This window comes from Eutrema salsugineum, unplaced genomic scaffold (assembly GCF_000478725.1).
Source record: "Eutrema salsugineum unplaced genomic scaffold, Eutsalg1_0 scaffold_10, whole genome shotgun sequence".
Taxonomy (NCBI): Eukaryota; Viridiplantae; Streptophyta; class Magnoliopsida; order Brassicales; family Brassicaceae; genus Eutrema; species Eutrema salsugineum.
In genome coordinates, this window is record NW_006256908.1 from 3,665,892 (window position 1) to 3,678,206 (window position 12,315).

At 32.7% G+C, this 12,315-nt stretch overlaps 1 protein-coding gene and 1 pseudogene across 1 annotated transcript; one reads left to right on the forward strand and one right to left on the reverse strand.

The window, feature by feature from the left end:
- Positions 1 to 1,566: 1,566 nt before the first annotated feature.
- LOC112081520 (glutathione S-transferase T3-like) lies at positions 1,567 to 2,489 on the reverse strand. The gene is made up of 2 exons (XM_024148275.1): positions 2,029 to 2,489; positions 1,567 to 1,954 (listed from the first exon to the last, which is right to left on the reverse strand). Exons 1-2 carry the CDS (start codon positions 2,487 to 2,489, stop codon positions 1,567 to 1,569), a joined length of 849 nt encoding a protein of 282 aa, XP_024004043.1.
- Positions 2,490 to 5,687: 3,198 nt separating this feature from the next.
- Positions 5,688 to 6,254, forward strand: LOC112081521 (annotated as a pseudogene).
- The last annotated feature ends 6,061 nt before the right edge of the window (positions 6,255 to 12,315 follow it).

A 12,315-nucleotide genomic window follows, 5' to 3' on the forward strand; every position in this document is an offset into this window, starting at 1 on the left:
AACTTAAAGCATATAAAGTTCAAATTTTGTTTTGAAATTTCAAATCTTCAAACAGACAATATTATACATTGCCTAGATATCAAAGCTATGAGTAATTTGGTTTAATTGGTTGTTTCACTCTTTCATATTGATTAATACAGGTAGTGAAAACAATTTTAACATTTGAAAATAGTTAAGTTATTTTATTGTAGCATTTTCTCTTCTAAAGTCTACTTCTAATTTTGTAAATAAAGGTTTGGGTTTACAATATATAGGGTTTAAATCTACTAAAGTGATATTTTACATTTAAAGCATTCGAATTAATAGGATTGTTTTTAAAAAATTAAAAGTTGCTATCATTTATTAGTAAAAATGACATATTTTAAAACTAAATTAACAAAATCTATAGAAACATAATCCGCGCGTAGCGCGGAGCAAACCCTAGTGTGTATAAATAAATTCCATATAAATGGTGTATTTTTAAGGAATGAAGAGGAATTTCATTAATCCTTCTCATTCCTTGTCACCAATTAGAGCTATTATATTAGTGAAATATATATTTTTCACACATATTTAGAAGTAATGGTTCGTTTAGCCATTTATTTCAAGTTTTCAACACTATCTCATTCGAGGATAATTTCAGAATGTATCAGCAAAATTTATTTTGGGTCAAACGGATTTTGGGACAGATTGATCATGCCATTTTCCAGGCCGAATCGATTATGGTTAAGGGAAGATGTGTTCTGATTCTAAGAGCATGTATATTAGAGAGATCCAAATTGGAGTTGTTAACATTATTTTTATTTTATTTTTTTATTATGAAAAGTTAAGAAACTTTTACCATTCTAATTCTCCATTAGTATTTTTTTTTAATTTTTATAATTTGATATTAAATTTAAACATACATTTCATATAAAAAAAATTAAAACATTACATGAAATAATTAAAATTCAAAATACATATATTTAAATTATAAAACTTTTAGTTCTACTCTTGAGAAGTGCCAAACTTGTTCCATATATGCTCAACTAAATTCTTTTTCAATCGGTCATGTATTTGTCTATCACGGACTTGATTTCGAATGCTGATCATATTGCCGATGTTTGAAAGCATATCCGTAGAGTACGTCGTGTCCAGTTGTAAAGTTCTGCTTGAATCTGTTTGTTGGAATTCTTCTATGTTATACTGAGTGTAGCCATCTCGTTCGTTTTCTATTATCATATTGTGCAATATGATAGATGCTCGCATAATCTTTCCAAATTTTTTCTTATCCCAGAAAAGAGCTGGATTTCTGACAATTTCAAATCGAGCTTGTAGAACTCCAAAAGCATGTTTTTCGAACGGATTATTGACAAGTAGCAAATAATGATGCTTTTGTACCTTGTGGCAGTTGAATAGATTGTATAAAAGTTGCCTATTTTGGATAAATACCATATTATACTTGTGTCCGTTAACCCAGTATTGCACTTTTGGAGCTCGACCTTGTAATATGTCATAAAAAACAGGTGAACGGTCAAGAACGTTAATATCGTTTAAGGTACCTGGAAGTCCAAAAAATGTGTGCCATATCCAAAGATTTTTGTGATGCTACCGCCTCCAAGACAATTGTCGGTTTTCCAGAGCCACGTATATATTGCCCTTTCCAAACATTTCATTCATAAGCTTGATCTTCAGTGCTTCTTCTATTTCAGATAATGGTTCTGGTTTTGCAAGGAGACTTGCAAGCACTTTGCTCCTAGAAAGCTGTCGTTTCATCGCAAGGTCTTTATCCTTGATTTCCCACATGATTTGAAACTCCTTCACAGCTTTTCCTCCTTCTTTAGCACCGCATGTATCAGCCTCTTTCTTTTTTGCAGCCTTCGAAGCCTTCACACCAGGTGGCCTTGCCATGCTAACATCCTCTCCATCAGCTTGGGTTTGTGAGCTTGAAGAATGCGCTGAAGTCTCATCAAGCTTCCTTCTTTTGGCCTTCCACCTTCTTTAACCATTGAAGCAGAACACCATTTCTGGTCGTGTCTAAGTTCCCTCCAACAATGTTCAAGGGTGAACTTAAAGAGGTGATCGTTGTAGAAGATCTGCTGAGCTGCCTTCATCAGGTCATTCTCATTTTGCCCACTGGTTTGCTCCGTCATGGCCGTTTCATAAGAGCCAACAAACTTACATACATGGTCGTTAAGCTGACCAGACTCTCTATCTTGTTCATTTGCTAGCTGTGGTGAAGAGTTGAAGTAAGCGATGATTCTTTTCCAAAAATCACCTGCTTTTTGTTCATTTCCAATGACAAGGTCTTTAGAGGTATTCAGCCGAGCGCTTATCAGCACCACATCTTCCACAGGTGACCACTTCCTCCGTTCTTTAACACTTGGTTGATCAGGTACTTGGCTGCTAAACCTTGGAACATCAGATGATCCAAACTCTTGAGAAGGTGAAAAACATAATGTGTGTTCCTCTTGGCTTGTTAAGAGGTTTACAAACTCCTGTGAGCTACAAAATGGGTTCGAAGAATCCATGACTGAGTAACTCACAGAAGTTTTTGGAATGAAAGAGAATGAATGAAAGTTTAGAAAGTTAGAGAAGTAATGAATGTTAGAGAAGGAATGAAAGTTTGTGGAATGGTTTTTAGAAGAAAGAAAAACTTCAATGAGTTTTGATGTCTTTAGAAAGTTTTGGTGTTTAGGGTTTAGAAAGTTTGTGAAAGTTTAGTTTTTTTTAGAAAGTTTTAGAGAAAGGACCATTATATAAGCGGTCATCATATCTGTAGAAGGTTTAACTCTTCAATGAGTTTTGATGTCTTTAGAAAGTTTTGGTGTTTAGGGTTTAGAAAGTTTTTAATGCAATAAATGTCAAGCATTGATCATAACAGTTTTAACACTTTTAAAACCAATTTTAAACAATCAAGCATTCATAACAAAAACCTTAACTCTTCACCTAACAAGTAACTACCAATCAAGCATTAAGAACCAAACTAACCTAGCCACAAAACAAATAACTGTTATCGATAATTTTACAAGGACAAATGAAGATGAATTACATTGCATTGTTTCATACTTATACATTTTTTAAAACTGTTAAGTGTTTTTGAGCAAGTTCTTGTCAAAGTTTTTATGTGTTTCAAAACAAATGTCTTTTTAAAAACCGGTGGTGAACTGTAAAGGAAGCTTTAACTCTTGTTTATGTTTTGATGTGTATAGATAGTTTTGATGTGATTTTAAAAAAGGTTTTTAAAGCAATCAATGTTTTGTAGAAATTTTTTAAGCAATAAATGCTTGAGAAGAGCTTTAACTCTTTCAAAAGCTAATCTACACAACCAAACATTCATAACAATTACCATAACTCTTCACCTAACAAACAACTACCAACTATTAATGCACAATCTTATCTAACCGATACTTAAGTAGGAAACTAACTCTCCATTCCAAACTATCCATGCGAAGTACTAGTTCAGAAGGAACTAACCTCTTCACTCTTGACATGACCATAGAAAGCTGTGTCGATCATGTGAGCTTGCATAGTCTTCCACCACTACAAAATAATATCACCCAAAAATCAGATGCAACACTCTCAAATAATCGAACATTTGTCAAAGATAAATGAAGCTGAAATACCTTAGTTAGCTTTTTGGAGGAATTATCATCAGCATCAATAATCATCTATCCTTCTCTCCATTTATCCTCGTCAAACAATTAGAACCCAAAGAGTTAGCTTCAACGAACATAAAAAAAAAATGATCATATGCGAACACAAAACCAAATTCAATCAATATATGCATAAAAACGTCTTCAAACTACCCTAATCTCAAAAATTATTCAATCAAATTACCCTGATATCGCTTACACCAAAAATCTCCAATTATTTCTTCCAACCAAAATTCCTAATTTCGAACTACACTACAACGAAATCCTAAAAACAGAGACTAACCTTCATCAATCGATACTGAATCTTCGTAAAACACCCGATTATGTCTTCGATTTGCTCTGATTTCGTTCTGGATCGTCGTCGCCGTTGAGACCCAAAATCGTCGAACATATACGAAGGAGAAGATAATTTGTCCGGATAAATTTTGGTCGACTGGATAGAGAAGCGGTTCTATTTTTTTTAGCAGCCATCCAATATCATTCTCTTACCTGTACTACAAAACTTCTCAAGGATCGATCCATAAATTCTTTCTGTAATGATCGATCCCTAAAAATTGGGCCTTTTTTTTAAAAAACCCAACTAATAGCTAACAACCCCATTATGAAACCCTTTAAAAACTTCAATGGACATGGTCTAATACCATGTAAAGGTGCCTTTGAAAGTCCCTTAAACGAAAAATTCTTATTCATAAAGATACTAAAACCAGGTCCAGTAGTGGTTTGTTGGACGGATTTGGCTCGAGTTCTAAGACGAAATGGACTAAAAAAAAAAAAAAGGCCCAAATTCGACGGATCGGTTCATCCGGAAGAGCTTGATGAACTCGCATCCCAGACACGTGGTGAAGCGTGAGTGGAGTGATTTTCGGGTAATTTTCGGGGACGGGAAAATTTTTTCCCCAAACTTTCATTTCTCTTTCCCGATTTTTTTCCTTCACTCTCTTCCTCTCCTACGGCGATTCTCGTCGCCACCGTGAAATCCGTCGGAACCGTGCAGCTTTTGCCGGGAAGTTCACAACCGAGGGTCAGGCTTCCATGATTATTGTCGAGGTAAGCGTTTCTTCTCTTCCTTTGCTGGTTTTTATTCGATTTAGGGAAATTAGGGTTTTGGTTTTCATGGGCAAAAATTATCAGTCTTTAATCGGTGGTTTAAACTGGGTAATTAGTGTTGATTTCTTGTAATCTCACCTGATTGAAACCTGAAAACGATTAGAAGTAAAATTTTAGGGAGATTTGAAAGAAATTTTAAATCGGTGAAATTAGGGTTCATATGAATTGGGGAAAATTTTTGGGGCTTTCATTTGGGGTTGCAATTGGGGTGTAATACAATGAAATTCAACCGTTTTTCACTTGCTTTCGAATACGAATTCATGTTATACTGTTTATTTGGTGAATTTTTGTTCGATGAAATTAGGGTTTTTTCACTGTGGAGAAATATATTGGGGCTTTTCTTTGGGGTTCAAATTGGAGTTTAGTTCTTCCATATGCATTAGTCGTGTGTATGTTACAATGCATTACCAAGCTGATAATGTGTTTACGATTAGTGTTTGTCCATATGGCCTTGTCGAAGCATATTTTCTTTTATCGGGTTCATATGAATGTTTTTTTAAACGTTTCTGTTTGATATAAATGCTATTACAATCCTGGCTTTGCCATTATCGATTATTAACTGAATTGTTGTTGTTGTTTACATGATCGGGTTTAGTATAGTAACTTGTTCTGATTATTGATGATGAACTGAATTGTTCTTGGTGTTTACATGATTGGTTTACTTAACTTTGCCTTACTTTTACTAAATTGGTTGTAATTCCCTTACATATATGTGATATGATTTGGTGTTTATAATATGTGATATTGTTTGATATATGTGCTTTTCATCATTCGGGTGTATGTTTTCTGCTATATGATTTGATCATCTTGCCTTTTGCCATTGTCGATGTTAAGTAGTTATCGATGATGATGTTGAACTGCAATTGTTGTAGTTTAGGTGTAGACTCAATCGTTGTAGTTTTTTGCCAATCGTTCTATATCGTTTGGCTTTGTATTGTACTGATCCCCTTCTGTTTTGGGCAGAAGATGCAAAGCAACAGTTCAATCCCGTACTGGGAGAAATCCCTCACGAAGCAGAAAAAGGAAATTGAGAGGGTTAAGAGCCCGCTCTACAATACAGGTATTTCGTTGTAGTATTATGCTTAAATATGTTGTTTCCGAGTTTAGATTAAAGTACTAATTTTTTTTCATTGACACATTTGATTAGGCCCCGTTGATGGAAATATGTGTTATTGGTAGGCTGTGCTTTTTGGACCAGCAGGATCGCCTTACGAGAACGGAGTCTTCCAAGTTGCCATGCACTTTCCTCCAGAATACCCGTTCAAGCCACCCAAGGGCTTCTTCAGAACCAAGGTCTTTCACCCCAACGTAGGAGATCGTGGACATATCTTCCTTAGGATGCTGACTACCGACTACTTCTCGCCCAGTTACACCATCCATAAGATTCTCACTAAAATTCATGAGATGCTGAGCAACCCTGAATTGGGTGAGGGGGACTACTTTGATGAAGACAAAGCGAAGATGTACAAGGAAGACAAGGCGGGGTTTGATGAAAGAGCTCGGGAATATACTTTGGAGCACGCTAGGGCTTAGAGTTTAGTTCATCTATCTTGATCTTTTATGTTCTTTTGTTATCCACTACTTTGGAGCACGCTTAAACCCTTGAAAACAATTCAATGTATTATGTGAATTATGCTTAAGCCGTTCATGATAAATAATTATGTTTTAAAGTGAGTTATACACACCTCTCATCACTAATTGAATCGAAAATCGAAATTCTGTATAACAAATGTTTAAGTATTTTGATATTTTAAAAATTGTGTGTTTGAATTTTTTTCTTAATAAATTGTATTTTTTTATAGTTTGCAATAAATTGTATTCTTTTTTTAATAAGTGATTTTTATTTTAATTACAAAAAAAATAATTAAAAAAATATAAAATAATATAAAATTCCGGATGAACCCCATTAACGGATTCACTACTTAAACCTCAAACTTAACCAAAGTTCATCATAAAAACAAAAAAAAAAATTATTTATTTAATCTGATAAACCCCAGAAAGAATTCACTGCACTTGCTCTAAGGCACCTGGATGATCTAGTTACATTTATATACATATGAGCCACAGTGGCCCAACTAGGCCCAATAATCACAACATTGTCGATCACGTGACTTGTTTTGGTTCTTTTCGACTAGGGGAACTTTTTAGACAGTAAAACCCACAAAATGTTTACTAGCTTAATGTTTTTTTTTGGGTAAAATTACTAGCTTAATGTTTCACCTAATTAAGAACAGCAAAACAAAACGTGAACTTTTGTTTTGTTATATATATAAACGATCATGTAAATATAATATATATATGTATATATATATATACATATACATATTATGACATTTGTGGTGCAGAGTGTGACTTTTGCTTTGAGGACCGCATTTGTGGGATACAACAAGTTGCCTGTTACATAACACCCAAAATGATGAGGGTAACAGATGGTGATAGTTGAGACAGTGTCCACAAAAAAATTGAGAGACGTGGGCAAGAGAGACGGCTTTGAAAATTTTTCATTTTGTCAGAACTTTGGAATATTCCCTTCCTTCTTCTTACTCTTAGAATTAGAATAGATGATAGAACTTGATATTGTTTTCATAATATATAAACACTTTTGTATTTCTTTATATGCTAGTATTTTTTCCATTTTATAATGAGTGGTGTTCAAATCTCATTTGTATGTTTATCTACAAATGATGTTTATCTATAAATTGGGGCATATCCGCATATGATTTTAAAATAAATAAACTAACACAACCAATATACGACCACAACTAATAAAAAAATTCACATAATCTACAGTTAGTTTGAGATCGTTTCCAGATTAATGGCATACAATACAACCAGCCGCCTTGATTGCTCTATAAAACGTTGTAAACTCCTTTTTAAAGTTTAATTGAATTGAAAAATGATCAGAAATACTATTTCAAAACTTTTTTTTGGATAAGAAATTATAAAAAGCAATGTAGAGTGGAGCATTGGCGCCAACTATCCACCGTGAAAGTTAGCAACAGCGCATCCAAAATGGTGAGAGATATTTCAATTCCCCACAAACATAAGGTTAGTGACTTTACACAATGTATACACATTTCATCATCATTAGTATATTGGTCAATATACGTTTCCTTGAAGGCGTTATTTTTTTAAGAGACAAAAGTGAAGTGAAAGAGAGTTGAAAATTTGAAAAAGTCAGTTTCACTTCTTAAAAATTAGGATAAGATCCTCATTGAAAATAATGGATTTTGACACCTACAAACTACAAGTAAAAAGATAGTGAAATTAGAAGTTGTGGACGGAGATGTGAAAATGTCTCTAATAATGACACATATCTATTAGTTTCATTTAACACGTCTCTTTAATCACTACATTCACTTTAATGTCGTCTGACGAATATCAAGTTATTGAATGTGTCATACCTTATTTTAATTTTATTAGAAAAAAAATATTATTCGTTCTTTTGCTGGCTGGTTGTTGGTCAATCACTATGTTGCTTGCTAGAAACTTTCGTCGTGACATTTGTTCCGTGAGAAATTTATCTTTCTCAATATCGGATAAGATGACCATTCGAAAGGGGCAGGACTCATTATTTACGTAGGATACAATTTCGTTCGAAATTCATTTTTTTTAAGAAAAAAAATCGGAATTGAGTTAGGAGTTTTTGGAAGTAGAAAAAACACCGTAACACCACGATTTCGGTTTGAAGAAAAGTTCTCAACGATTTCAAGATTGTTTGTTTCATTTGAGCATTTGCAGACTAAAAAAATGGAATCTGCAACCTTATCGGTTACTCCTTCAGCAACATAATTATTATGGAAGCAAACTACTTTTCAATTGTTATTTTAAATTTTTAGGGGGATCAGTAAGTGAAGACGATTGATGATGTTCCACAGGAGATAAGGGACAAGATGTGATTTCCATAGAGATGTAAAAAGATGTTTCATGTGGGAACATGTCTTAGTGGAAATAACCTTAAATAGAGACAAACATTTTGAATTAAGGCCTATTTTGCCCATTGCACCCTACCAGCTCTTAATAATAATACTGCTTCGGTGGCTTCGTTGTTGATTTACACCAAATTTCACAAATTTTTAGGTACGAAAAAAATAAAAATCAAGAGGCAACATGTACATCAGGGAATCAAGAGAAGTTCATGACACAGTTTTTGAAACAAAAGAACTTAATTTTAAAGAGACAGTATCATCCCGACGAACCTGAAAAGACGGTATCATCCGAAATGGAGTATTCTGATTGGTCGAAAATTATAATTTTAGAATTAAATAAAAAAAAAACTAAAAAAAAAAAATTATTATATTCTAGTAAACCCATTTCTTAGGGGTTCACTAATGTATATGCTCTTAGCACACGACTTGTCTAGTATTCAACTTGACGAACATTATTGCAAAAACAAAAAAATTGATGAACATTATGTATGTGCTTTGTTGTTGTTAAACACATCATTAATATGTTTTAAGTACTTCGAGATTGAGTGATTTGACTTCAGACAAAAGAGCAAAGATAGAGATGTGTGACACGGGAACTCCACTTCCTCTGTCCCTCCGGTCTCTTACACATGTTCCGTTTTATTCGAATCCCATCCTTCGACACTTATCGTGTTACAAATACAACATTCGCATTACAGTATATTTAATTAGGTGTAATTGATGTAAAAACTAATAATTTGGACCCAAAAAAAAAAAATAACCAGATGTGGAGTATGTTGATGAGAGATGTATTAGTCACATGTCTGTATTTTTATAGATATATTTTTACGTATATATTTCTCAAAAATACGAAGAATGAGATATATGTAACACATTAAGAATAAATGTTTACAGTATATAATATAATCTATACTTAAAAAAAAAATATAGGTGTCCTCTTACGGTTTTCTTCGATTATATTTGACGTGGTTGGAGTAAAGTAGGAAAATAATACTTTAACAAAAAAAAAAGTAGGAAAATAATATACGGATTCAATTAATTAACGGCAATCGTAGATTCTCTCATTAGTAGATTTATTTATTTTTAAACCTACGAACGTAGTTTATTGATATTTCTCCTTATAGACACCATTAACGATTAATTAGTAAAGCAGAAACAGAAAACATGCATTCTCCTAATATCCATCTAATATGTTGGGGGAAAAAAAAATAGTCTCAGTTACAAGCTTCCCCATGCAGTTTTTCTATCTCTCTTTTTCGTTCAAGTACTATTCGGTTACAGTTTACACCCATCATTTTCCTTTATCTTCACTAGATCCCTGGGAACTTGATATGTCAAAGGTTGTACAAAAAATATGAAGCAGAAAAAAGTCAAAGTTATAAAAATTGAGAAAAACAATTCACCTAAATGTTGAAACTTGAAATGCCAGTATAAGGTAGTGTCACAAGCACTAATTTAATAACTCATTATAATCGTAGACAAAGGACTCTGTCGAACACTAAGAAAGTAGAATAGGGGTCCCCTCTTCTTCTTCCTCCATGTGATACCTCTCTTTATAAGCTACTCACATTTTTTGGTTTTGCTTATCCCCTTTTTAACAATCATTCATCTTAGTTTTTGTACATATCTGTGATATTTTTCTATAGAAAATTTAATCTACTTTAACAAAAAATAATTCAATTTATTACCGTGGAATGACTCAGATCTAATAACAAAAATTAAGCCAAAACCAGACCAAATTTGAATTTGAATGAAAATATCTAGATTAAGTTTATTTTTTTCTTAATTATAACTCATAAGCTTAGCAAAATCAAGGAGCATAGAATCCGAAGGGACAGAGGAAGTGGAACCCAAAAATTAATTCTAATTTACTCTAAAAATAACCAATCAGATAAAGGTGGAAAGATGAAATTTTCCTTTTATTAACAACGCTAACTATAGCGTCATATTGTACACCCAAAAAATAGAGCAAACATTACTCTACTTTTTTACTCTAATTATCAATTTTGTTTACTTTTTATTTACTTCTTTTTCAATTACTCCAAATTACTCTAATGTTTACCATTCACATACAACATGGTACCAAGAAAAGAAAGCATGTTACATATGAAAAAGTATACGTTCAGTAGCATTAAAAAAATAGAAAGTAAATCGAAATGTTTATATTTTTGAAAACGATACTATTCAAGAGCAATATGTCACATCATTGTCATTACATGATTTCTCTTAAAATTATTCTTAATGCAAAAATTGCTTCAAACTGATAAACGAGATATATAACAACGATTTAAAGTGTTTCATAATTTGATTAATAAACATAAAATACAAGTAGAATAATAGCGTAAACAAAATAGGGTACGAAAAATAAAATTTATGACGTGTCGGTTTTAGTATGTGGTGAGACAAGTTTCACTTTATCTCCTTCCCTCTAATTATTTTGGAGAGAAAACATGTCGACAAAGTAAATTAAGAGTATTTTTTTCAAGTGTTCAGTCCAAGTCTTAGAGTTAGAGCTAGTCATACACTACAAAAAAAGGTCATTAATTTACCATAGAAACAAAAATTAGCGCTACATTGCTAAATGAATATAGCATAGACATTTCATCGCTAATTATTTCCAATGCAAAATTATGATGAAATCAAATAAGTAAATTTGTTGATAAAATACACTGACAAAATTGCTATATTATCACACAAAATAAGGAGAGGATCTAATTTTTGGTTATCAGAATAACTGCATAAATATTTTGCAGACATGTTAGTCGTCATTCCTCAATATGCATATAAACATATTACATTCTAGTAAAAATTCTACTGTTTTTGCTTCCATGTTCTTCCTTAGCCGCATTGCAGGTTTTGTTCTACTGAGTTGCATTTCTATGGAGCTTCGGATTGTGTTTTTAAGCTATTATCTCCTTACTGTTTTTCGATTATGGCTAATATCGTTCTTATTTTTTATTTTATCTGTACACTAACTTGCTTTTAATAGACCTTTTATCAAAAAACAAAAATTCTATTATTTGTAAGAAATTGGACGTTTGTTATAGCTATACCTACCAAAAATGAATTTGGTGGAAACCAGGTGTGGTAGACCACACTTTCCTAAAATGGGGAGACCATAGTGGTTAGTGTATGCCCAAAATGGTTAGTGAATGAGATATGTGTCGTAATATCTTTGGTTCTTTGGCAATTAAGGAATGTCCATCTATATTGAAACTGCCTTAAAATAGAAAAGGCAAACCGTCACTGATCATTTCAATAAATAATACTGTAATTTGTTTCAGTGTAACTTTCTTCTCTTTTAGTGCCAACGTAGGAATTTCAAATATATTTCTTTTTATTTAGTGGCATTTTAAATGTTTCTTTTATAAAAGGAATTTCAAATCTTAAGCTATGTATGTGAACCTCAATATTGGTTTCTTTTTATTGTCAAATCGTGAGATGTAGAACATTAAACTAGTATATGTATATGTGTGTGTGTGTGTTGCTGAAATAAGATCATTTTTTTTGGTTAACTAGAAAGAGTTTGAATCAAGACCCTAATCTCCGAAGACCTTAATCTCTTTCAGTCCAAGACCAGCTTTTGTTAATACATTATGGCATATGTAATCATTCTCATCGGGAATCGAATTATGAACACAGTATATATGACCAACTCCTATGTT